Source organism: Poecilia reticulata, chromosome 8 (genome assembly GCF_904066995.2).
Source record: "Poecilia reticulata chromosome 8, P_reticulata-male-v2, whole genome shotgun sequence".
Classification (NCBI taxonomy): Eukaryota; Metazoa; Chordata; class Actinopteri; order Cyprinodontiformes; family Poeciliidae; genus Poecilia; species Poecilia reticulata.
In genome coordinates this window covers 12,370,829-12,396,849 of record NC_088837.1, presented here as the reverse complement: position 1 = coordinate 12,396,849, position 26,021 = coordinate 12,370,829, and the positions used below count along the sequence as shown (strand labels likewise).

The following is a 26,021-nucleotide window of genomic DNA, read 5'->3' as shown; positions in this document are numbered from 1 at the left end:
TTTTAAAAATACCTCTTGACGTGACCTAATAATGTGAGAGATGGAGTTTGTTTTGAGTCTACAGGATTATTTCTCGCTGCTGCTGTTTACCTTACAATCTCAGTAGCAGGTTTGCTCTGATAAAGGGGGGGTCAATAGAAAGTTTTAGGATGTTTGAGCAACAAATTGTGGAGACACAACAAAAGGAGTAGCTGGGAACTGGTGGATAATAATCAATATGTCCCCAAAATAATGAATAAATAGAAGTGTGTATCTCATCAGTCTCAGATTGGTCAAAAATCCATCTAACGGATAAAGGATTTTTCTGAGTTGTTGCACTTCAGTTGCATACTTTCCAGAAAGAAATTAGAGTTGTTTGATTAGCAAAGCAAAGAAAAAGTATTTTCAGAATCACAATACTGATTCCAACAGAATAAGTAACTATTAATATATGTATTAATTAGAGATGTGCCGATCAGGTTTTTTCCTGCCGATTCTGATTCCGATCACCCATGAGGACCGATCACCGATACCGATCACATAATAATAATTTTTTTAATCATAAGCACTACCGGTTACATTATGTGTAAAAAGGAACCATGAATTCACCTTAATTTAGACAAAAACTTGTTTTTAATAACTTTTTCCAAGAAAAAAGCAAAACGGGCATTGTGCAAATTGTACTGGCTGCTATATGATCGGTGGCCGATCGATCGGCACACCTCCAGTATTAATCTGTCTTAGGAATTAAATAATTACAGAAACAAAAACAACTTTTGCTTAAAGAGAAATGATTGGAGGTCTGGTTTGATCACATTTCTATTAACTTTACTCTCCAGCTATTAAACACAGGGCTTTTGCACATGATTTTGATTTATTTTACTTGCTTCAAATATGATCGAAAGGTTTTGAAGAAAGAAAAGAATCAGAAACTTTTAGGCCTGTTCCCAGCATGTTGAGACATCACATTAGATCGCTATTGAGAAATAAATATATATTTTATTTATTTCAAACCTTATGGTTTATATTTTCAGAGAGAGACGGCTCCAGAACCCTTGATGACTTATACCTCTGACTGGACATCTGCTTACACACATCTTAAAGCTCTGAGAAGTGAATTTTAAGCACATTACTCATAGAAAAGGAGGAACTGCTCATGAATTAATTATGCATCATTTCCCAAGGTTACAGAGTTCTGAAATGGCAAGATGAGATTATTACTTCAAAATGCGTTCTATGAAAAGCGTTGACATTTATCTATATAGTGTTTGTTTGGAGTGTTGTTAACATTGCATGGTTTTGACAATTTCAAGGACGTATAAGACGCTGCCTTACATTACCTGCTTGACTCTAAATAACAGGTTGACACATTTAGTTTGCCAACACAAAGGAGGTATTAGAAGTTAAAAAGGCACTTATTTCCCTCGGGAGTCTGTAGAGAGCAGAAACGGACCGGCTGTTCTTAAAGCGTAGCTATTCTGAGTATAGGCTATTAAAATGGTTTGTCAGAGGTGACGGAAAGACCGGCTCTGTTGCCAGGGGTAACTGAAGCTAGTGGGACACGAGCACTTGACTTCAGCAGCTACGGCAGCGGTTGATAACTAACAGCTTTGGTCATGCGCCGAGAGGTAATCGTTTCTGGGGCTATAACCTGCCACAAAGTATGAATAGCTTATGTTGATGGGGTTGGGCGCTCTTTAAAACTCCGTCCTGGTGGAGACAATAACACACAATAATGAAGCAAGCAGGTCTAAGTCCATTATCAGGTGCTTGACCTATTTATCACTTTTAATCTGCGAACAGGCAGCATATCAGGCAGCGAGAGTTCCCGTCATCCCCAAAGGAAGTGTGTATTTATGATTTACATTTCCACAATGAGATTATTACAATCCTCTGGTTTGTGGTTCAGAAAATCCTATTTGTATGTAGTTGTAAATAGCTCAATTGTAACTTTTTGTAAATAAATAAATAAAAAGACAGTGAAGAAACACTGTGCTAAAAGATTTTTACAAAACATGCAGGAAAATACAGAGCTTGTAAACATTCTTGCACATACTGAGATTTTTCACATTTAATGTATTTTGATTTAATTTTATGTGAAAAGCCAATATAAAAGTGCAAGTGGGGAAACTTTAGGTGGAGTAAAAGGAGGATGCATCTTTTTTTTTTGTTTTTTTTTGTTTTTGCATCTTAGTCACACAGTAAAGAGAACCATATCTCTGGAGAAGCTGCAGAGAGCCAAAGGTCCTTAGAAAAAAAACAATCAGCAGTATAACAAATCTGATCTGCTTGAAGAATAGCTCCTGTTTGCAGTTTCTCACAACAAGCCATGTAGGAGACACAAAATGTGGAAGAAGGCTTCTCATCCAATGAAATTTAGTTTTGTTTTGTTTTTTGCAGAATCCTAAGTGTAGTTGAACTCTAGGATAGTTGATGGGAAGACGGATGAATCTGTCCTAGAAGAAATGCTGGAAAAGACATTCCAACATGTTTCAACAGGACAACAACACTAGATACCTGCAGCTGGAATTAGGGCAAAATAGTTCAGATCTGAAAATATTAAACAAGACAGCCCAGTCTGACCTGAATCAAACTGAGATCGTATTACAACGCTTGACAAGTGATGTCGAGTCTCCTATCCTATCCATGAATATCCAGAAGTGTGAGCAGGTGGATTTATAAAGTATTGATACAAGGGATTAAATACAAATGCAAAACTTCGCTTCACAATTATAAATCAATTTGTGTTATCAAATTATAATACCTATGATATAATATCCGAATAAAATACCTTGAAGTGTGTGGTTGAAATAAGTTAAAAGGATGCAAGAGCATCAACTTAGATTCTTTTCTTTCATTAATATTTTTTTCAAGTTTTGACCGTCAGATATAGTAAACGAAGTTGTGCAACTGCCAACATCCTGCTTTTTGTCTGCAGTATTTTGACACTTGTATGTGCTCAGCAACTCTTGTCTATGGCTAACGCTCCTTTAACCCGCTCATCCTGTATTTGCACTCCCTCCTTCTAACTGACCCTCTCCCTGCCCCACTTCCACAGTGCCAGACTCTGCCAAGCTCGACCCCACCCCTCCTCTTCTCCCCGCCAACCCCGGTGCCATCCCACCCGTACCCCAAAGCAGTGGAAATGGGAAGCGCGCCCCATCCGGATGCCAGCCGCAGACAGCACAGCAGCCGCAGACTTTGCTCCAGCAGCAGCAGCAGCAGCGCTACCTGCCCAGAGAGGTGCCACCGCGCTTCCGCCAGCAGGAGCAGAAGCAGCTGTTGAAGAGGGGCCAGCCTCTGCCTCCCGGGACCCTGCCTCTCCTTACCACGGGATATCCCGACACTAGTGAATCTGCAGCATCAACCGTAGCCATAAATCCCTCTCCGTCCTGTACCTCTTCCTCCTCAGCCAGCTTGCCCACAGGTCAGCAGAGACACTTGACAAATCTCCACCTCTGCTATTAGTAAATACTGCATAGGTTTGCAGAATGACACTTGCTGTGTTAGAGTGGAATATTGTTCTGAATTGCTCCAGTTTCTTTTCATTGTGGGAGGACGTGGAGGAAAATCACGTTCTTTGCAGTTCTTAAAGCTGTCATCATCATTCTAAAATGTTTACATTTCTAGACGAAAATAACATTTTACACTTCTAATTGAACATTAAAATTAATTTTAATTAACTTAAAATTAAATGCATGCCAGGTACTTAAAACCTCACACACATTTTTGCTTAATATTTTTTGGGATACAAAAAAGAAAAAGTAAAAAAAAAGCACATTTCTTTTAAAGGTTTCATGGTCATCTATTTTTAATTTGGTAAGAGCAGAAATACAAAATCTTCTAAAATCTCTTTAGAGACTTGTTTTTTTTTTGTCCTTTTTCAAAGAATTAACAGTTGCATCTAAAAGATTTCTAGAATCATATGAGTAAATTTTTAACAGATATGTAGCTAAATAACACAAATTTAAGAGAATTAATTGAATGTTCTTTTAAAGCTTATTAAAATCTGCCTTTTTGTAAGCATTTTTAAATGGCATGCATTTATATACAGAAAGATTTGTGCTTTACGTGGATATGAACTCAAATTCACACATTTCATCAGCCGAAGACAGTGACTGATTTTCTGCATCTGTTGATAGTCTGCTCTGCTCCAAGCTGGGTTTTCGAAAGCTACATTAAATTTCCAACTGTTCCCACATAACACACATAACTTTGAGCTTTTTATTTATTCATAAACAACTGTCTAACTCTTAAGTCTTGCGGTGTTGAGGTACTGTGCATACTGAAAAGTTGGAGGAAACGGCAGGGTAATGCTGCCTCCCGGCTGCTTTCTTTTGATGGTCTGGCATCATGGCGTGTTTGTTTTTTTGTGGTTCCTGTCTGTCATTTGTGGATAAACGTCAAAGTGAGAGTTATTTTCCTCCTTCGTAAACTGAGCGCTTTGTTTTGAACGTCATAATCGATATCCAGCGTCATAGCGCTGGTTGTACGCAGGTGTCTCCCAGATGGCCGTTGGTCTGCAGCGGAGCCTCGTCTGAGTTGGTCATATTAATTGCCACTTTATGAGTTTGTTCCTCTTCTACTGTTAATGGAATTAGCGGCTGTCTAGCCGCTGCTCAGAAACATTACTGCACCCAGCAGAGCAAAATATGTCAGTGCAGACAATGCGACTTAGGGGTTTATTAACTTTTACCTGCCACTTCATAAATTTACCTGCATGTTGACAGCGGTTTGTGCTAATTTATTTCCCTGATGATGCATTTTTTTGTGCCTTAGATTGAACTCTCAACATTCTGACAGCAACTCTCTATTGATATGTGGTCTCTTTCTATTCAACTTTGCTGGATTTCTTTTCTTGGACTACATCTGCTGTGCCATGTGTTACGTTTTAGTTTTGTTTACCACTCTGCCTCTGGTTTTGTTCTTGTTAAACTCTGCTGAAGCATTTGGATCACAGGTGCTGCTGGCCACTGTTTATTCCTCACTTTGCCAGGCTGGGACTTAGAAACGGGGATTGAGGTAGATGAAAAGTAAACACAGCTGGCTATTTTTTTTTCTCTCTGTGTGTTTTCCTTCCTGTTGCTTTCATGCTTCTCCAAGTGATAATAGTCAATTATTTACCAATAATTATCTGGTGTTGATGAAGATCCTTCAGGGCCTTTTGCGTCATGTGAGTGATGCAGCTTAATTCTGTGTAACTGTCTCAGGGCATCACTCGGCTCCTCCTCTGATTCTGTGAATGCAGATTTATTTACATGGCGACGAGATGTTTACCCTCTCGTCGTCTCTCTCCCCTCCTCCTCCTTCCTCTGATTAACACCCTCGTACTGCGCTCTGAGCTTCAGTGTTTCCTGTTTGGGAGGAGGAGCGATACGGAACGAGCTACTTGGCCCGCTGCCTCTGTGAGACCGAGAGAGAAGCAGAGAAAGAAGTAGAGAGCCAGAGTGGCAGAGGTCCAGGTCTGTGGGCTGAAGTGACTCATAGCTTACGGTAAAAGCTGCTGCTTCTCTCCGCCCCTCTCTGGCAGCCCAGCTCGGCTCTGCTTTTGCTCTCTGTGCGTCTTTGAACCGACGTGTTGCATTGGGATAGAGAGAGAAGTCTACTTTCCTGACTAAAGACCGGCTCTGTTTTATTCCCTCCGATTAAACGAGAGTTTTCAATGAGCCCAACTCTGTCCGTTTCCCTCTCCTCGTCCTGAATCAGTCTTGTAAGCTTGCTACTGAAAATATGCAGCCCTGCAGGTAAATATCGCCTTAGTCACATCCTGGTCACACAGCAGAGAGAAAGGTGGTCCCCTCCTCTCTTTGACCCAGTGGTGATATTTAACAGTAGGAACACACTGGCTCCATTCATTGCCCTCCTTTCCACTTTTTCTCTCCATCTGCCTGACTCTGTGTTTCATTATCCGACTACATGTGGATGTCTTAAAAAGCCAATCTGATAAACGTTTCTTGTGTATTTATATGCAGCAAAAAACAATTAAAAAAAAACACAAACATTTCCTTTCCTCCTAGATCAGAGGAACTTGTGTGTCATAGAGTATTTAATCTGGTGTGAAGGCCTGTAAACAGTGGAGTCTTGGTGTTTTTTTGCTTGATAATTGAATTTCATGCTAAGGATTTTAGATGTTAAATCTGCCCATTTAATTTTAAGACACAAGGAAATGCAGTTTCTTCCATTTCCTCTGTGTTTTGCAGTGAAGTCATTTCCTTTTGCAATGTTAATTGAATTATTGGCTCAGTGTGGATGAGATGTTTTATGGAGTTTGATCTACATGGAAGATGCTTTGTTAGACATTGACCACACCAGCTCTCTGACGGTGGCAGCACCATTCTGTGGGGTTGCTTTTTATTTTATTTTTTTTAGCAGTGATCTGAGACGTCGTTACAAGAAATGACTTGAGGCTCGGTCTGCGGCTCACCTTCCATCGGGTGACCAAAACCTTGAGTCAATGTCCAGATGCCCTGCTGTCCACGATGCGGTCTCTCTCTCCTGTTTATAAATAAATTCAAATTTGGTTTTCTTTCAGAAATGTTTCTCTCATCGTCTTTGTTTAGCGGCGAAGCAGCCTACGCTCGCTGCTTCCACTTTGACTGGTTTTGTTTAACTCTCGGTTCTTGTCTTAATGTGTTTGTGGCGTTGCTGGGAGGATTTACAGCTAACCGCCTTTGCATTTGTAAGACACTTTTGTTTATAGCTTGTAAAATAATTAACGACTTTTATATACCAGCGGGGAGCTGCCGATGCAACGGAACAACAAAAAAGCCTTCTCGGTGTAAACATGCCTCGATGTGTGCAAGAGCTGCGCTGCTAATGTGTTAATAGCTCGTCTGCTGGAGAAGAGGGTGCATGCACGATAGACTTGATGTACTCTTTAAGTCTGCTGATCATGCCGTAAAAGAGCCTTGGGAATCCCCTCAAAGAGGCCTGGGATGTCTTGTGATGTGATTAAACATCAGCTCTGTGTTAACCACAAATGTTCAACACTCGCTCTCTCTGTTTTTCTATGTTGGCTGACTTTCTCTCTGCTTTTTCCTCCTCTGACTTTGTCTGCGAAGCCCGGTCGTCTCTGACGCACACATTCTCCTCCTCCGTCTCCAACATATCAAAAAAAAAAAAAAAAAAAAAAACAGCTTGCACACTTTCTAGTTTGCCCTTAGGGTGGGAATTATTAGTCAGACCGCACATTCCATATTATGCCAATCTTCCTGTGATTCTAGACTTTTTTCCAATGTTGCCTTTTTTTTTACGTAGCTAGCAATCCATATCCCTGGGCACTTTAATGTTGAGGAGGTATATAAGAGAGCTATTTTTAAACTTGAATGCTGAGAGGAGAGAAGGAATACAGAGAGGAGAACATGAAGTCCAGATGTCTTAGTTGTGTAGTTTCTGCATGACACCGTGTACCCTTCTGTTATCTTTTGGATTGTTCTTAATAATGTTATGATGAGACCAAACAAAAATTTACTGAATGTTAGACTTTGTCACATTCAAAACACACATTTTAATGTTATCCTTAAGTTAGAAATTGCTTCACATTGGGAAGTGGAAAGAAAAGAACACAGTAATTTCAAATTGGTTACAAATAAAAGTATAAAAAATGCAGACATTTGTATTCATCCTCTTTTTAACTTGGCAGCAGTTTTGTAAAACCTGCAAAAGACTTGAAACCTGGAAATAGGTTCATCTTTAAGCAGGACCTCAAACATACGACTAACACTGTAGTATAATGGTTTATATCAAATAATTTTCATGTGAGCCATCAAAGTCTATACATAAATCTAATTCAGAATCAGTTTTAAATTTCTGTTCACCTTCTCTTTCCATCAAGTCCAGTTCAACTTGAGTCATTTTACAAAGAGGAATGGGCAGAAATTTCAGTCTTTACATAAATAAAGCTGGTAGAGACAAACCACCAATGCAGGGAAAGGTGCAATTACAACTAACCACTAACCAAATAAAAGCAATAACTAAGAAGGGCCTATTCTAAAGGGATGCATGAGTAATATTGAAAACACTGTATCTGTTTCCCTCCACTTCAGTTATACACTACTCTGTTTTGAATGAATTAGTCTAATATAAGTACTCATTGAAGGAACTGTATTCTGATAAAGTTGCTGTTATTCTGCCTTCAGCTTCAGTGGTAAATTGTAGAGGGTTATCCTGCATTATGTCCCCGCTTCAAAGAACTGCAGCAGCAATTTAGTGTTAAACATGGGCTTCACTTTACGGCTCCCAACCTCAACCGCAATAGTAATTTTAACTCATTCATGCATGTAAGCTGTTTCACTTCATATTTCAATAAGTGACTTGTGTGTTGTGATGTTGCTTTACGATCAAATCAAGCCATTCCTAAAAGATTACATTTTGATTGATCATTATTGGGGGACTGCAGTACATCAACACAATGTGATGTACTGCCTCTTTGTCATCAGACAAAGAGGCAGTACATTTTTTGGGGAGTTGTGTATGTTCCCATGCAGCAGGATGTTCATCTGGCAGGCGGCATGCATTGTCAGCTCTGTACCATCTAGTCTCTCTGCCCTTTGGGGACTTCATTAAGCCAGGAACTGTACAGCTGAGGCCCATAGCGTCCCTCTAGATTATTTCCTACTTCTGTTTCCAAACATCTTTCTTTTTTTTATTATCTTACAGCCCTTTCTATCATACTCAACTACCATTCTCCCTTGTGAACATTTCAGCCAAAGCACTCCTGGAGAGCAATTCTTTAAGATTATTCTAAAAAGCATAAATCAGTGCATTTATTGACAAGACGTATTAAATAAATGTAACTCATTTTTGTAATTTCTACTTTATTTGTAGTTTCTCTGATTTGTACAGAAAACATGACAAAAAGCCCTGCATCTTTTAGCCACAACCAAAAATGGGGGGGGGGGGAGGAACAAACAAGAGAACATTCATTTCAAGTAAGCCACGTTTGTTGTGTTCATACTTCAGGGAACGTCTATTAATAAAATAGCTTCTCAACTCAATTTATGTATAGTAATAATTGTAGCAGTAATTTAAGATGCCTAAAACAACTGGAGCTCTGAATAACCATCCTGTAGGGTGATCTCTATTTATCTGGAAGTTATGAGAATGATATGAAAACAGGTAGAATGATATGAAAACACTGTTAGCGAGCCGAAGCAAAGAGGTGATGATGCTCACTTTTAAGTCCCCCAAAGATCCTAAGATCCTCCTTAGACTCTGTGGTATCATGATCTCTTGAAATATCAGGACATCTAAACGAAAAATCGTATTGATTTTACACAAAACTGACAATGAGGTATCAGTGTTTCAGATAGAAAATGACCTGAAATACATGACCAAATCAAAACAGAAATGATTGACCAGAATCTGATCATGCTTTGGGTCTCCATAGTGCACAGGAGAAGGGGTGGAACCACGGCCATAATAGGACCCTGTTTTCCAACAAACATTGACTTATTGTTGTGATGTGAGGATGCCAGGATAATTTGTAAACAATAGCAGCGTTGATCCAGTGGCCCCTTGCTCTCCTTCTTCTACCAGCCTGCATGTCCTCCTCCTGTCCACACCACCCAGTTTTTGTCTGTTTCCTTGCAGCTCTAGGATCTTATTTCTAATCTGCTCACAGATATCCAAAAGGTTAATGTGAGTTATGTTCAGATTACATCATCGTAAAGCAGATTTTTCCTTTCAGAATCTCAGTGTAGCCTCACTTCATGTTTGATATGTGCTTTTCCATAAGCAAGCATGTGCAAATGCAAGAAAACAAAACTCCCGAATCCAGAGTGGGCTTTTAAGAGGTTTCACTTGCCGTTGTTTGCCTGCTGCTGCTGTACAAGAGGCTTTCCATTGTGGGCGACGGTGCTAATTGCAGACAGAGCCAAATATTTAGTCACCAACGGCGTTGAATGGATGAAAGATATGAGGGGAAGCCTGGAGAGGTACAAGTGTCCTCTTCTATGTTTTCTTTTGACTTGATTGAGAGTACTTTATGGAAGTCTAACCCGTTCCTCTCCGACAATCCCTTTCCCTCCCCCCAACCAGTCATGTTTCATTGCTTTTCCAGAAAGGGAGAATATCCTCCGTCAGGACAGGAATAGAATGCGATATAAATAAAGCCAGAGGGAGTCAATAGAAGAGGACAGACCCAGCCAAAGCCGTGTTGGTGGGAGGGACGTAGCGAGACGGGTGAGGGAGGAAGGAAGGTGTGGAGGAGGTGGGATGGGGGTTGTTTCATGCCGCGCAAGAGCTGTGCAACTTCTTGGCAGCATTTCAGAAATGAGCCTCAGAAGCTTGGCGAGCCGAGCAGACATATTGAGACAAGGATGGTCGCTGCGTTGCACAAAACCTAGCTCTTTGCAGGATGGTTGGGAGGCACCTCTCCACAGGTATTTTACTGCTGTCTGTCCTCTTTTTTTTTTTTTATCCTGTCTGTGTTTTTCTCGTCTATCCATCTCTTCTGCGTTGTTTTGGCAGCTTGTATCTACGTACAGTCTGAATGACTGACTTTTCTTTTTTTTTACCATTTCAGCTGCAGCGACAGTGCATTTCGAGTGTGCAGCGTTGAGTTGCTGCGTGTCGCGTTTATCATTGCGAGCGAGATGTGTGTTTTCGAAGCAGTAGTGGAGCTGCAGACAGTAGATCAGAGGCTTTTTGGCTCTCATTCAGTACTGAGAAAATGGCGGTCCTGCACTTTACAGCAGAGAGAGACGCTACAGAACGACAGCGCTGTGTCAGAAACACAGTGCCCTGTTTCCCTCCTCCCTCCCTTCTCTCTCACCATATCCTCTCTTCCTTTTATGTAGTGGCGAGCATTGTGGTAAGCTTGAAAACAGGAGGTGCCACACAAATATTGTCACTTCCCTCATGCAGTTGTGACATAGTTGCCGTATTTGCATGCAAACTATGTGTACATGTGAGGGGGGTATGTAAACAAGAACCAATGCAGCACGAGGGACAGCTGTAATCATGCAGTAATGCTGCATTACCTTCATAATCACAGTCTCCGATGTTCTGTAATGGTAAACGCTTGACTTTGTTAGAGCAGTTTTACAGAGGGGTAAAGGCAAATAAAAAGACGGGGGTTGATATTGTTCCAAGGCAGCAAATAGTTATGCTTCATGCTAAGTAAAGGTCATGTTTATTGCAGTTTGAAGTTGTTAAGCTAGAGATGGCCAAGCTGTAGGAGCTCATCCTTGATTGAGTCTGACTTGGTATTCAAATGTAAAAGCTGTTCTGTGGTGAAGTGTGTAACACTAAACCCCCTCCTCCCCCCCAAAAAAACTACAGTGCACTGTGATTTACTTTATTTTGAAATAAAACCTGCAAATCTGACTTTGAAATAAATATGACTAGTGCACTGTAACTTGAAGTAAAACGTATGTTTAAAAGTGATTCTGCAGAATTGCTCAATGCTTGCACTGTAACAGTCATTGTTGATCAACAGATTTTTAATCTAGGTGGTTTCTGTTTCGACCAGTAGGTCTCTGTAGTTTGTGTAGATACACAGACACAAAAACATTTGTTGCCACTTGCGCTTAGGATTTAGAAAACCTTAGAATTATTGAAAATTCGGACGTTGAAATATTTGATGTCGGCATATTTATTCAGCGTGTGGGGAAAATCTTATGCCAAGAAACCATTTAAAATCAAAACACTGATGGCACAATACTTGGCATCTCAACCGTCAGTACGTTGATCAACCCCTTCTTAATGAATAGGACAGCTCTATGTTCTATCCTGTTACCTTTCACACAGTTTGTGAATACATAGTGGGTTGTGTGATTATTCTTTTTTTGTTGTTGTTGTATAATCTCTCTTCTAGAGCCCAGACTCGGAGGCTTTGATCCTCAATTATGTTGTTTTCATCTCATCACCCAGGTTTTTAACAAGTTATATGTCTGGGGACTCTAATGGCCCTGCAAGGAGGTTGATTTTAGCTATGGTGATCAATATCTGTATTGATCTGGCTATACATCTTGAAACATTATCCTACTTAAAACACAATGAAGGTCCACTCTCAGTTTACTAGTTTATGATGCCATGCATTCTAACATGATTTCCAGGGTTTTTGGAAGAGAAACGGAGTCACAAAATCACAGATCTTCCACCAGACTTATCAGTGCTTTCGTATTCATCTATTTGTTTCACACCAGACCCAACTGGAGCACTGACTGCTGAAATTTCTGTCTTGGATCTATCTGACCAAATCATGCTCTTCTAGTTAAAGTCAGAGGGGAATGTTGGGAAGTCTGTATGTTTACGTTTATCATGGTAGGACAAGAAAGGCTTTTCTTGGAGTCACTCCAAAACAATCAGGCATGAAAATTATCTAATGGATGGTATGAAAACCCATCAGATTCAAATATTTGCTGCTCTTTCCAACATCAGGCTTTGGGAAATATTTTTTACTTCTCTTTCAAAATACAAACTATGACTTAATAAAAAAAATCTTAAAGGGAATGCTGAGGATACCAATTGTTGTGCCATTGTTGAACTTGTTAAAACCAGTTATTTCTTAACATGTTTCATACTGACTAAATTTACTCCAGTTAAATATTGGATTTTTAAGTTTTTAGCTTGACATTATGGTAATGCAATAAAAAAATACATTTTAAAGCATTTTACACATCAATAGATGCTTACATTGTCTTTTAGCCTTAGTTATTTGTATGTTATGAAATTGTGAAATCATGTCTGTCTGCCCTCATTTCTGATTGGTTTTTGTTCTTTTTCTCTCTTTATGTTCACAGTACTGCCCCCGCATAGTGGCCAAGGAACCCAGTATGATAACCCCCCCTGGGGACACCTGCCAGCCAACAGAAGTGCCACAAGTGCTGCATCTTCCACCAGTCCCAGTGGCTGGGATCAACTGATAATTGACCAGAAGGACTCAGAGGCTTGGCCTTCTATTACTCTCAGTCAGAGCCAGGCTTCTCCAGCAGGATGCCCTTTGGACACTGACCCTGGTCACCTGACCACCAGCAGCAGTAGTTCAAGCAGTAGTTGTAGTGCAGTGAGTATGGCCACGGGAGCCAATAGTCAGACAGGCCACTTCCCTGCCAACCACCTTAACAGCAAAGCCAACAGTGGGCCTAGCCCTGTCAATCATACTGGAACCAGCATGCTCTCTAGCCAGGTTGCAACCAATCGCAGTTGGGGATCTGGGCCAGGACCTTCTCATTGCCCCCCTCAGTCCTCAGTGGGTAATGAAGGGAAGTGCGATAGCCCAGTAGGAGGGGGCAGCAGAGGCTGGGGTTCCTCTTCATCGTCCTCCACCACCAACTTTAACTTGAACCTAAACCCTAATGCCAACCCATCTGCATGGCCCGTGTTGGGGCATGATGGAGGAGGCACAGGGGTAGGCAGCTCAGGTGGAGCCAACACCATTTCATCTCCTCAACCCACACCTAATCTCTGTAACCCTCCTGGTCCCCCACCAGCCCAAACCAGTGCCTGTTCTGGAGCCAACAATAACGGCAAGTCTTCTGGGATTGGCAGCGCATGGGGTACCATAATGACTTCTGACGAGTCACACCTCACTCCATCCACGAATGTGTCTTTCAGTTCTGAACCTCAAAACCTTAAAACTGATGGACCAAATCAGACTAAAAAAACAGAACCTCCTAGCCCGATCCAAAACTTGTCTGGTTGGGGCAGCTCACCTGTAGGCTTGGGTTCTATGGGGCAGCCTCAACCAGGGGGTTCACAGGTCAACGGAGAAGATGGCAACTCTTTGTGGGGTAATGGTGGCAATTCAAAGCCAACTTCGTCAAAGGAAGGACCTGGATGGGATTCTGCTTGGGGCAATGTGGGAGGTGGAACTGTAAAGTCTGGAGGCTGGAGTGAACAGTCCAGTGGAGACTGGGGGAAACAGCATAGCGAAGAGGCCCAGGGAGGCTGGGACACGCCCAGCTCTCCTCCCCAGGATTCACAAGCCAATACTTGGAGCAGAGCTGTGAGCACAGCTGGTGCCAGTGAAGGGAGCAGTGACAGCATGGAAGGATATCCCCAACAGAGAGATCGCCCAACCAGAGAGAAAACAGTTCCTATGATGCCTGCCCAGGATCTGGACCCCAGGGTGCTGTGCAACACTGGCTGGGGTCAGACTCCTGTTCGCCAGCACACAACCTGGGACATGGATGATTCTAAACGCAAGAATGACGCTGGCACTGATTCATGGGGCTCTGGGCCAACAGCTCCAAGCAATGTCCAGGGACCCTCAAACACTAACACGGGCCCCGCTCCGCGGTCTGACTCTGGTAACAAAAATGATGTGCCTGGTTCACAGGGACCTTCTGGTTGGGGTGGAAGCATGGCTGCTTCACATGCGCCCAGTTCCAGTTGGGGAGACACACCCACCAACGTAAAACACCCAGTAGGGCCCAGTGGATGGGGTAACCCTCCAACAGGAGCCCCTTCCAACAGCATACCCAAGAACGGGGCTCAATCTTGGGGGGAGGAGAAATCATCTGGCTGGGATGATTCACAAGGCAAATCAACATCCCAGAGCTGGGGAGAGCAACCCAAACCATCCAACTCCTGGAGCAGCAGTGGAGGAAGCAATAACACTGGTGACTGGGGAGAACCAGAAGAGAGTAAAAAGAGCTCCTCTGGCCCTGACTGGAAAGGAGAATCAGGAAACTGGAAGGAAAACAAACGAGATTGGGGAATGTCTTCTTCGGGACATGGAGGTTCTGGAGCTGGAAACAGCGGAGGCTGGGGTGACTCCGCACCTCAGCGCCCATGTGGTCCCCCTCAAGGCTGGATGGGCAAGCCTCAGGACGGGCCCAGCAGTAATAGCGGAGGAGGGACTATGGGCTCTTGGGGTGGCCCCGGCTCTGTGAAGCAGGGTGCGTCTTGGGGCGGTGGTAAGAAGGAACCCCCAAATGAGGCGACTGGCTGGGAAGAGCCCTCTCCGCCTTCTATCCGTCGCAAGATGGAGATAGATGACGGGACCTCGGCCTGGGGCGACCCCGTTACCTACAATAAAGCAGTCAACCTGTGGGACAGGAACAACCCAGGGGTGGTCCAGGCTAAAGTTACCACAGGAGGTAGTAACCCTCCAGGTCCTAGCAATAACCATCCCCACGCTCACAATCACTCCTATCATGGGCCGCCTGCACCTTTACAGAACCATAGCCAAAACGCTCAAAACCCAGGCCCTGCCAGCGGGGCCGTAGATCCTTCAGTGCAACACCAGTCTGGAACATCTCACATCAGGGGTCCTCTGATAGCTCAAGGTAAGATAAACTATTGACAAAACTTTACAATAAGCTATGGTGAAACCTGGCTGGATTCACTAACTCGGTGTATTTGTTCTGAAATATTCCAGAATTGAAATCTCTTCTTTCTCACTCTTTGAAGTGCCAAACATAAAAGCTGCTCAGGTAGTTAGCACAGTGCACCCTTAAGCTCCAATCTGTTGATCCACTTAAGGTAAAATCTTGACCTAGTTTGTACCGTTTGGATTTTCTCCTAATCGGCGCGGCTCTGGTAACTCCGGCCATCCAGCCAGCTCCTCACAACGGAGAACATGACTTCAGCGGTGAACTTGGCAAGCAGAGACTGTGCAGAAAAAGGGTTTACAATAATGCCATGTGAAAATGTACCACAAACCGTTAGAATCAGATCAGAAGTGATTATTTGGAAGCCACCATCTGTCAGTAATTGAGCTGAAGGAGGTGGCTGCAAGCCCCCAGGCGGCTAGTAAGGGCAGATGCCCCCTGCTGTTCCCCATTAGAACATACCTGCTGCTCCTGCTGGTAAATAAACGTCATACCAGGCATTTTTATTTGTTTCTTAACATGAAGCGAATTAAAAATAAGGAACAATAACTTTTGTGTTCATCACAAAGTGTCGGATTAAAATACAAAAATGTATGTCTTGTAGATCTGTGTACGGTAGTTTCTGGCAGGTCCTACCAGAAGGTTGGATGTTAACTATAATTTTGGAGCAGCTTTTAGGACCTGACCTTTTCCTAGTGGGAGGGCTAAGTTGGGCCTGGCATTGCTGCAGGCGTAGTGGCGTAGTGCTTCTCATGCCAAAACTCACTGGGATGAGCCAGATCCTAAATGGACCCTGCCTACTTCTATCCACAGTCCTGCTCAGCCAAGCCGTCTTCTACCTCCCTCCCTGCCTGCCTAGCTGGCACTGCTATCTAAACATGTGATAAACGTCTGACAGACTTGTTTGTGTTTTGTAAAACACTGTTACAACCCATTTTTCTAAAATGATTTTTAAGGCACCAGTTGTTCCTTGTTTTATTTTACATGCTAGTGAGTTCATCCCCTTGGGGTAAATTAGATATCTTATAAGTCATAAGGCACAAAAAACATTAAAATACAGCAACCATAAAAAAAAAATATATATATATATATATATATATATATATATATATATATATATATAGAGAGAGAGAGAGAGAGAGAGAGGCACTTGTATATATATATATACTTGTATAGATCAAAAGCGAGAGGGGGTACCCAGTAGACGATACATACTGTTGAAAAATAAATTTGAAAGTAAATGGGTTTTTTTTCCTGGAGCACTATTGAAGACATATTTTACAAAGTGCTTTACAGAAAATGCAAAATAAAACAACCAGAAAATAGAAATCAAGTTGTAAAACAGCAAAACACTGCAGACAGACCCAAGAACCAAGGATGGCTCTGTCAAATATTTGGATAAAACTATTTACAATAAAAACTTTTAACTTAACAATTGAGGTTTCAATCTTTACATGAGAGTCTGATATTTAGCTTAGCCAAACAATGGCTCATTGGCCAGATTCAAATACGGTCACTCTTGCTATAATTTTAGGAATGCACTATATACAGGCACTAACATCAGTATCAGCCAATATTAGTTATTTTTTTGACATATCTGTACTGGTCTGACAAATAAAACTGGACTTATTGTACCAACTGATATGTATTGCCAGCTTGTGGTAGAGGTTTGGTCATGTAAAGAAGTCAGAGACGTGGTCTTTTTTTTTCAAGGTGTCAGTGGAGTAGTAAAATATATATAATATTGGTAAATATCAGTTATCAGCCCTAATGGCAAAAATAATGTCAGATAGAGATACCTGCATTTTCATATTGGTGCATCCCTAAATAATTTGATATAAAATGGTTATCAAAAAAGTCTCATTTGTCGCCCATACTTTCAGACTTATGAGAAATCCTCAAATCTGCTAAAATCTCCACGGATGCTAAAGATGTTTTCTGGATACGAATCGTCTTTGAGGTTTTCCACGTTGACAAGCTGCTGTCCTTGTGCGACCTCCAGGTTGGGGAGAGCTTCCCAGCTCCCACACAAAATCTGAGAGCTCTTGGGGAGAGCCGGCACCCTCTCCAGTCAGCGTGGATAATGGCACATCTGCTTGGGGCAAACCGAGCGGAGGCGCCGGAGGCTGGGGAGATGGCAACCCAGACAACTACGGCAGGAGCAACCCAGCGATGACGGCAGCGCCTGGCAAACCTGGTAAAAGTAAAAACGCTGCGTATCTGATCCTGCTCAATGTTTCTGAAGAATAATCTGATCCTCTGCTGACTCATTTCAAGAAAAGCAAGAGTTTTTTTTTGTGTGATGAGTCAAGGACATCAATATGACAGGGTTGCAGCCCTTTGGATTCCACGCATTGAGCTACAGTGACACCTAGTGCCTATTATACTTCAATGATCATGCTACCACTATTAAATTCTACCAATGCATTTTGTTTCGCAAAAAATTTCACACGTGTAATGTGTCTTATAATATGTATTTATTTTCCTTTTGTGTACTTTGTAGCCTCCAAACCTATGCAAGATGGATGGGGAGGAGGAGGTGAAGAGCTCAGCCTTTCAGGGGGTCAGTGGGACTCTGAGGAGGGAGACATGTGGAACAGCACAGCCTCCCAGGAGAGCAACTCTTCCTGTAACTCCTGGGGCAACGCATCCAAAAAAGTCCCACAGAAAGTACGAAGCTCTTGCTACAAACTCACTGTGGATGTTTTTACTTAATAATCTCTCATTCAGAGTAACACATTTCATTCTTTTTAACACCTTGTAAACAAACTCTCTCAAGTTTTTATGCTCTTTTATAATATCACAATTACACAGCTTTCATATGCTGATAAGTTTCTGTTCATGTATTTCCTCAGGTAAAGATCCCAGGGAAACAGGAAGATGCCTGGATCATGAAACAGCTCATCAAACAGCTCACAGACATGGGCTTCCCTGTGAGTTGAATCATTTAGGTTCACTGTCTAAAGCCATCAGAAAGTGTAATGTTTTCCCTCTTCCAGCATTTCTTGAGTGGCTTAAATTTATTCAACAGTACATGAAATAATAAGCCTGAAAAATGTGAATACAGTGACCTTAAATTTTGAGACATCTAAATTAGTGTATTTTATTTGGGATTTTAGATGATGGATCAATGAAAAGTAGTGTATAAATTTGAAATTAAAGAGATAAAAAAAAACACATGGTCTTTTTCAAGTAAGAATCTGGAAAGTGTGCCATGCATTTGTATTCAGCTCCACTTTTTCTTATGCTTTTAAATAAAAACCAGGACAACTAAATGCTTTAAGAGACCAGCTAGAGCTGAAGTATGTGTGTAATTTAATCTCAAAGTAGTGGCAGCGATCCATACCTCAAATGGGAGAATTTCTTGAGAGGGCAGCTATTTTATTTTATAATAAAACGTTTTATTATGAAAAGACTGCCTGAAGACAAAATCATTGCTGAAAGAAACACATAAGAAGTCCTGTTCACAGTTTTCTGAGACACAGCAAACATATAGAAGATGCTCTGATCAGATGAGACCAAAATAAATAGAAAACTAACTATGAAACACGGCAGTGGCAGCATCATGCAGTGGAGATGCTTTTCATTGAGACTGAGATGAAGGTTCACCCTCACCAGGAGCGAGCCAAAACATGCAGCCAGAGAGATTTACCAACACGTTCTTCTTTGTGTATCACTGCAAGTAGCATCACGATGTTCCCAATGCATGGCAGCCATGTTGGATTTAGGAGTCTGCTTTGGTGAAAGGTATCCCCTTTTACCTTTTCACATAGTCTTTTGCTTGTATTTCCTCTCTGAGCGTAAAGGTGAATAATTCTGGGGACAAATACAGTTCACAATTAACAGGATCCTTCAGCCACACCTGCATGCTGGTGGATTAATAGGAAAGTTTCCTTTACTTCTTCTTATCTATGTATTTTTTATGAATTAAGAGACATGTCACTATTGTTGTGGAGCTTGTAAAGTGTTGTATTTAATGATGTGATGTTTGGTGAGGAAAGCTCGAGCTCTACTGGTTTAGATTAAAACATGTTTTTATAGTTTCTGTATGTGTTATTTTTCTGCCACAACATAATTATGCACTTTCTGTTGGTCTGTCGCTTACAAGTCTAATCAATTACATTAAGGTTTGTGGTTGTAGCAAAAAAAACCCCCTGAAAAATCAAAACCATTGTGAATACATTTGCAATATACTGCACGAGTGACACGACCGCTCATGTTTTTTTTTTTGTGCAAACAAACGCAGCTCGGTGCAGCGTCGGCCGTGTGCTTCGTTTCGGTGCTTACGACATTGAAGTGGTTCGTGTGGTCGTGTCGCAGCTGCAGCACTGATGGTTTGTGTTTTTTTGGGGGGGTTTTTTCCAGAGAGATCCAGCAGAGGAGGCTTTGAAGAGCAACAATATGAACTTGGATCAGGCCATGAGTGCCCTGCTGGAGAAGAAGACAGAGCTCGACAAGCGTGGGATCGGGACCGGCGGCCACGACTACAACAACGGGCTCATCAACAAACCCATGAGTTGCCCTCGGCCTCCGCTTCTCTCCAAAGACCCCTCGACAGACCCTCGCCTGCCCTTCATTGATAAGGTGATTGACGCTAATGTATGTGCAAATCCGAAGGCAACTCGAGTGGAAATGATGGCGGGGAGAAATTAGGGATCACGCTGACGGGCTGTGTTGGTTTTTCCAGCAGATGCAGAGTGGAATGTTTGGTGGTGGTGGAGCAGCACAAACCCGGGCCATGCAGCAGCCGCAGCCGCCTCCTCAGCCACCAGTGCCGCCTCTCAGCTCCTCTCAGCCTAGTCTACGTGCGCAAGTGCCTCAGTTTCTCTCCCCTCAGGTAGACTTACACTTAGGGAAAAAAAACATTTACTTCTGTACGTAGCTTCTCTCTCTACATGAGCTAAATAGTAGGTTGAGTGTAAAAGTTTTTCCAAGGAAAATATTCAAAGTTTTTACTTAATCAGGTCTTGTATGTCCATTGTGCCGTCACAGGTTCAAGCACAGCTCTTACAGTTTGCAGCAAAAAACATTGGTCTGAATCCTGCACTTTTAACCTCACCAATAAACCCTCAACATATGACCCTTCTGAATCAACTTTACCAGCTGCAACTGGTGAGACTTTCAGCTTCTTCTGCTTCACCTTTCATTAGATGTATCAAAGTGTAACCCAATCATTCTTGAAGACTTCCCTTCAAGCTGCTCTTTGTTATTATGAGGGTAAATATTTAAAACCTTTAGAGATTTTAACCAATTTGTCCCCTTCTCCACAGGCATACCAGCGTTTACAAATTCAACAGCAAATGTTGCAGGCACAGCGCAATGTTTCTGGCCCCATTCGACAACAAGAGCAGCAAGTAGGATTTTCTCTGAGCTTCTGTTCTTTCTTCCACTTCGAATCACAGAACAATTTGGTGTGCGGGAGGAGACAATGCGCTGTTCTCGTGTCAGTCGTAACTGTTGTTTCTGTTGCCTCCTAATTCCAGGTTGCACGTACAATCAATAACATGCAGCAGCAGATCCAACAACACCAGCGTCAGCTGGCCCAGGCTCTGCTAATGAAACAGCAGCAACAGCAGCAGCCGTCCCACTCTGGCCTGCATCCTGGTGGGGCCAAATCCTCCCTGGATTCATATCCAGGTCACCCCCAGACTCCAGTCTTACCTGACCTGCAGACCAAAGAGCCGCAGTCATCTCCCAGCACCTACAGCCCCTACGCTCTCTGTAAGTGTTTTGAGTGTGATTTTAAGGGAAGTTGTGCTTTTACCGCGTCTCTCATGTGATCTTCTGGTGCCTCCAGCTGGACTGAATCCAAACATGAATCCAAACTGTATTGACGTGGGAAGCCTTCCTATGAAGGACCCACCGCTACCACAGTCCCGGCTGTCGCAGTGGACACACCCAAACTCCATTGAAAGCCTTTCTGGAAACTCGTCTCCTCTCGAGCCCAACCTGGGAAAACATGGTGAGAGGAGAGCGGGGAGCCGATCAGGGCGGGGAAGTTTTTAGTTTAGAATTCAAAGGTGTGTTTGTTGTTGTGTTAGTTTCGGGACGTCGCGTGGTGAAGTGGTCAGAGTGGGTGCCACGTATACAGAGGCCGTAGACCTCAAAGCAATCCCATGTTTGACTCCTGTCCTCTGTTCCTTTGCTACATGTAAAAATAAAGGCCACTAAAATAAAGAAAACAAAAAAAACATGCTTAAAGACGGTGACAACTCTGCAAAATGCTCACTTTGAACTGGAGTTTCTACTGTCTGCAAAAGAATATTCAGTTTTACACTGAATATTGGTTTGAAGTTTGAATTTTGAGCTAGACACTGTAAGTCCAACCTGTCTTAGTTAAAGGTTTTGAATATTTGTGTCTGTAGATCTGTGAAAATAAATTAGCATTTTAAGTTAAAGTAAAACCACAGATCTGTTGGTTTTGACCTTGGTGTTAATTTGGTGAGAGTATTTGGAATAGCAACAGGGACATCTGCTGGTGTTGAGTTGATATAACCATCAAATTAAGCACAGTTTGTGTAGATAATATATTTTTATTTTAACTCACTAAGAGTTGCCCAGAGGAAGAAAATTAAAAGGCTGGGAAAAGGGCAAAATAATATTGTTTTTTTTAATCCAGATACAATAGGAAGAACAAAAAGATCTTCAAAATATAACAACGGAACGAACATTAAATGTTTTTATTTGTATGTTTTAGGAGTCCGGCTGATATTTTTCAAGCATAAGTCATTTTAGTAGGTAGAAAATATATGAATTGTCCAAAAAAATTGTCCTGCTCTCTAAAGTAAAGCTCATATAAGGTTGTTGATTCTTTACCATCCTATAGCACAAATCAAGTTGTAAGTCTGCAATTAAATTCTGATATTTTTAAGATAATATTTCAAATATTCTTCAAATATAATCTTATTTTTGATTGTTAAAACATAGGTACACATATGTTATTATTTACCCTGGAAGGTACAATCCCAAAACATTTCAGTTTCTTGTATTTCATTCTCTAAATTTCTCACACGGTACCTTCATACGTTTCTCAGGAGCCAACCTCGGCCCACCTGGAAAGCCTCCTCAGATAGACGACTCCTACAACCCCTACAACCTGATATCAAGTTCAGAGTCTCCGACCAGCCCGTTGGTTCCTCCGGAGAGCTGGGGTCAGGGCAAGAACAGCAGCGACAAGATGGCCAACGGGACCAATATCAACTGGCCTCCAGGTTGGTAACAGCTGGTGGATAGCGGTGCCATTTTATATTCCAAGTCAGTTTGGAAGCTTTTTGCTTGATAAACATGAAAAGTAGTTACAAATGTTTGTTTTTGTGCTCATTTTTTTTTGCTGCATGTGTTGCTTCAGAGTTTTGTCCTGGCGTTCCCTGGAAGGGTCTGCAGAACATCGACCCTGAGACCGACCCCAACGTGACTCCAGGCAGCGTCCCCAGCGGACCTACGATCAACACCAACATCCAAGATGTCAACCGTTACCTGCTCCGGGACAGAAGTGGAGGTAAGACCAAAGGTCAAGGTGGTTCTTGAAGTAGAAATAATAATAATAATACAATTTTAAAAAATCTTCACTAAAGTTTGAAAAATGTTTTTGTCACAATCCGAGGGCTTCTTTTGTGTGTTTCTGCAGTATTTTTAATAAGCAGAAAACAAAAACATTACATCCAGCCGCTGCTATCAGAAAACCTGCTTCTTCTCTTTTGTGTTCTTCATTTTCCTACTTTTAACTTCTGCTGTATCCATTGTCACTTGCAAGTTGACGCTTCTCTGATCACCATTTTCAGTGTTTTTTTTTTTTTTCTTTATACCATTTTCTCTCTTTGCTACTTTTTCTTTGTTTGTCTTTTTGTTTGTGTTGCTGACATCGGCTCAGGCTCCTCTCCCACCTCATCTCAGAGCGAGGCTCTGCCTCCGTCCACCGATTGGCCAGTCAGTGCCTACTCTAGCTCGTTCAGTCTTTCTTCCCCGGAGATGGACGACGCAGGTACATGGCTTATCCACAAACCCCTTTCCTATTACGTTGCAGTGACTGAATCCCTGCAGACAGGCATCATTCTCTCCTCTAATATGCCTTGAAACAGTATTCAGAGGTATTTACAAAAGTGGCTTTATGGAAGAGCGATGAGAAAAAAACCTTTGACACAGAAGGATTTTGGCTTTTATGACAAACTCTGTGTGACAAAAAAGTAACTGTGCGTAACCCTAAATGCAGCGTCCCTGCCTGGAAGCACGGTGGTGGCAGCATCATGCAATGTAAGCTTGTTGATTCGAAACTAAATAATGATAAATGCAGAACAATCCTGGAAGAAAACTTATCAAATTCTGCAAAATATTAGAGAAAAATTTACCTTTCAACCCAAACATTGTAACACCCAAAGCTCCAGCTATTTACAGGAAAAAAAACGTCATTGATGTCATCACTCCTTGTCAAACATGGCTTCCTGCTGGATTTATTATCCACAGTTTTAATCTGAACTCATATGTTATCTGAAACGTCTGAAGCAGATCGGAGTTCAGACTGTTCCAGTATTTAGTCATGAACGTACTAGAAGTTTTTGTTGTTCCTTTGTTTTTTCTTTTTTCATTACCTTAATTCTTTCCTTCTTTGTGTTCATCCTTTCTTCCTCTCCTTCCTGTTATCTTGCATTAATCCCATTTTTCATTCTTTTCTTATTTTGTCCTTCCTTGTCTCCTTCCTCCCTCTCTGCCTTATGTCCATCCTTGTATCCTTCTGTCTTGTCTTTACTCGATTCCTTGTTATTTTTGTTTCCCTCCTTGGTAACCAGTGTCTCCTTTCTTACTTCATACCGTCTGACTTTTCTTCTGTCTGTTCTTCCTTCCTTCTGCCCTTCATTCCACACATCCTTCCTTCCTTCCTTCCTTCCTTCCTTCCTTCCTTTCTTGTATAAATTCTTCTTTCATTTCTTCCAGTTAATGGATTTTCCAGGTTTATTGTTCAAAGCTTGCCAAATGTGGAAGTAAACTTAAAAATCCACTTTACTGTTCTTTTTTTTGTTTTAAAATGAGATGAAATGTGTTTGGAAAGATCAGTTAGGAGGAAAAAAGGTGATTTTAAAAATCTCAGCATTACAGCGAGAATTGGCATTTTTCACGAATTGATCTCCCAAACCTGTTTTAAATCAAACACTTACTGTTTTCTTATTCCATATTTTTATGTTACACCAAACATTTATGTGCTTTCACTGTGTGACAGGAAATGACCACAAGAAAATATACCAGTATTCTCCTCATACCTTTTTTTATAGGCTACCTGGTAGTGCTGGCATCTGTATTTACTCAGAGGTTGGAGTTTACTTTGGACAATTTTAAAGAACTTGACCGTAGCGTCCCTCCTTGGGGAGAATCTGTCTTTCAGCCTTCTGGTGTTGTAAGCCAACCTCCTCCTTCCTCTTCTCCATCCATCCAGGCAAACTGTCAGAGATGAAATCGACCTGGTCTCCAGGTCCCATCTCTCACAGCCAGGCGTCTCTGTCCCACGAGCTTTGGAAAGTCCCCCAGGGTCCGCGGAGCAGCACCACGGCTCCTTCCCGCCCCCCGCCCGGCCTCACGAACACGAAGCCCTCCTCCACCTGGGGCGGAAGCTCTCTGGGTCTGGCCCAAGGATGGAGCAGCTCTTACACCACAGGTAGCGCTTTACTGGCGTGAGTTTGGTTCTAGTACACTGCAGAAAACACAAAATCTTGCAGAGTATTGTCTTGTTTCTAGTGCAAATATCTTAGTACGCTTGAAATAATTGAAAACTAAATTACAACTAATTTGAGCAAGATACAAGAGTTTGTTTTAAGTCAGTAATTCCTTAATATTGGTTTAAAAAGGTACTAGATAAGGGATATTAAGAAATTATTGACTTTTATAACAAGCTCATATTTGTTGCTAAAAAGTTACTTGTAAGTTCATTTTGTCTTATTTCAAATGTCCTAAGATATTTACACTAGAAGCTAAACAGGAAATACTGAGTAAGATTTTGTGATTTGCAGTACAGAGCTGGAGAAACAGACATCAAAGTGTTGCTCTGTTCCAAAACGTGGAGGTTCAGTCCTGGAGCTGTACTTATGATTTTGTGTAGTAATAAAGTGCTGAAAGAGTAAGAGGTGTCTCTTACTCTTTGAGCACTTTATTACTACACAAAAACATAGAAGTGTCTCTATGTGGCCTTCATCACATTGTTGAGCGTTCAGAGCGGGCGGGTCTAAGCAGGAGTCGTAATCTTGAAAATATGAAGATGACTTGTTGTGGTTGAACATGTCAACTGAATTTTTAGTGGGGGTTTTTTTTATCAACTCCACCCATCCACCTTTAGACTTTTCTGGTTTCACAGCAACCTGAAAAGTATGAAGCTGTGTGTAAACAGACATCTCCCTCTCATCGCAGCAGGTACCACATGGAGCACGGACAGCTCCACCAGGACCAGCAGCTGGCTGGTTCTGAGGAACCTGACGCCACAGGTAACCGTTTCCTCCCAGGGTTTCTCTCTTCTCACGATGTAGGAACTGACTCCTCAATCGGGGGATACCTTTTTTCTTTTTTTTCCCCAGATTGACGGTTCCACTCTGCGTACGCTGTGCATGCAGCACGGCCCCCTCATCACATTCCACCTCAACCTGACACAGGGAAACGCCGTGGTTCGCTACAGCTCCAAGGACGAAGCCGCCAAAGCTCAGAAGTCTCTGCACATGTACGTCGCCGAAGCTTTAGAGCGTTATGAGGAGCTCACTTTAAAGTGTTTAACGCTTGAATCGTCTG

The 26,021-nt window shown here is 42.0% G+C and overlaps 1 protein-coding gene across 3 annotated transcripts in view; it reads left to right on the top strand.

Annotated features, from left to right (window-relative positions):
* The window catches only part of tnrc6c1 (trinucleotide repeat containing adaptor 6C1), a 52,456-nt gene that overhangs the window by 17,746 nt on the left and 8,689 nt on the right, over positions 1-26,021 (top strand). The window contains exons 4-20 of one of the 3 annotated variants that reach the window (XM_081609928.1): positions 3,038-3,406; positions 12,726-15,215; positions 17,263-17,463; positions 17,764-17,930; positions 18,116-18,193; positions 19,626-19,844; positions 19,951-20,097; positions 20,253-20,372; positions 20,531-20,614; positions 20,744-20,981; positions 21,058-21,222; positions 22,295-22,471; positions 22,609-22,758; positions 23,131-23,241; positions 24,685-24,903; positions 25,650-25,723; positions 25,814-25,953. In XM_081609928.1, coding sequence (XP_081466054.1) covers positions 3,038-3,406; positions 12,726-15,215; positions 17,263-17,463; positions 17,764-17,930; positions 18,116-18,193; positions 19,626-19,844; positions 19,951-20,097; positions 20,253-20,372; positions 20,531-20,614; positions 20,744-20,981; positions 21,058-21,222; positions 22,295-22,471; positions 22,609-22,758; positions 23,131-23,241; positions 24,685-24,903; positions 25,650-25,723; positions 25,814-25,953 — 5,149 coding nt within the window. Of the gene's footprint in view, positions 1-3,037; positions 3,407-12,725; positions 15,216-17,262; positions 17,464-17,763; positions 17,931-18,115; positions 18,194-19,625; positions 19,845-19,947; positions 20,098-20,252; positions 20,373-20,530; positions 20,615-20,743; positions 20,982-21,057; positions 21,223-22,294; positions 22,472-22,608; positions 22,759-23,130; positions 23,242-24,684; positions 24,904-25,649; positions 25,724-25,813; positions 25,954-26,021 lie in introns of all 3 variants that reach the window. The other 2 variants (XM_081609927.1, XM_008416859.3) reach the window with 2 other exon arrangements.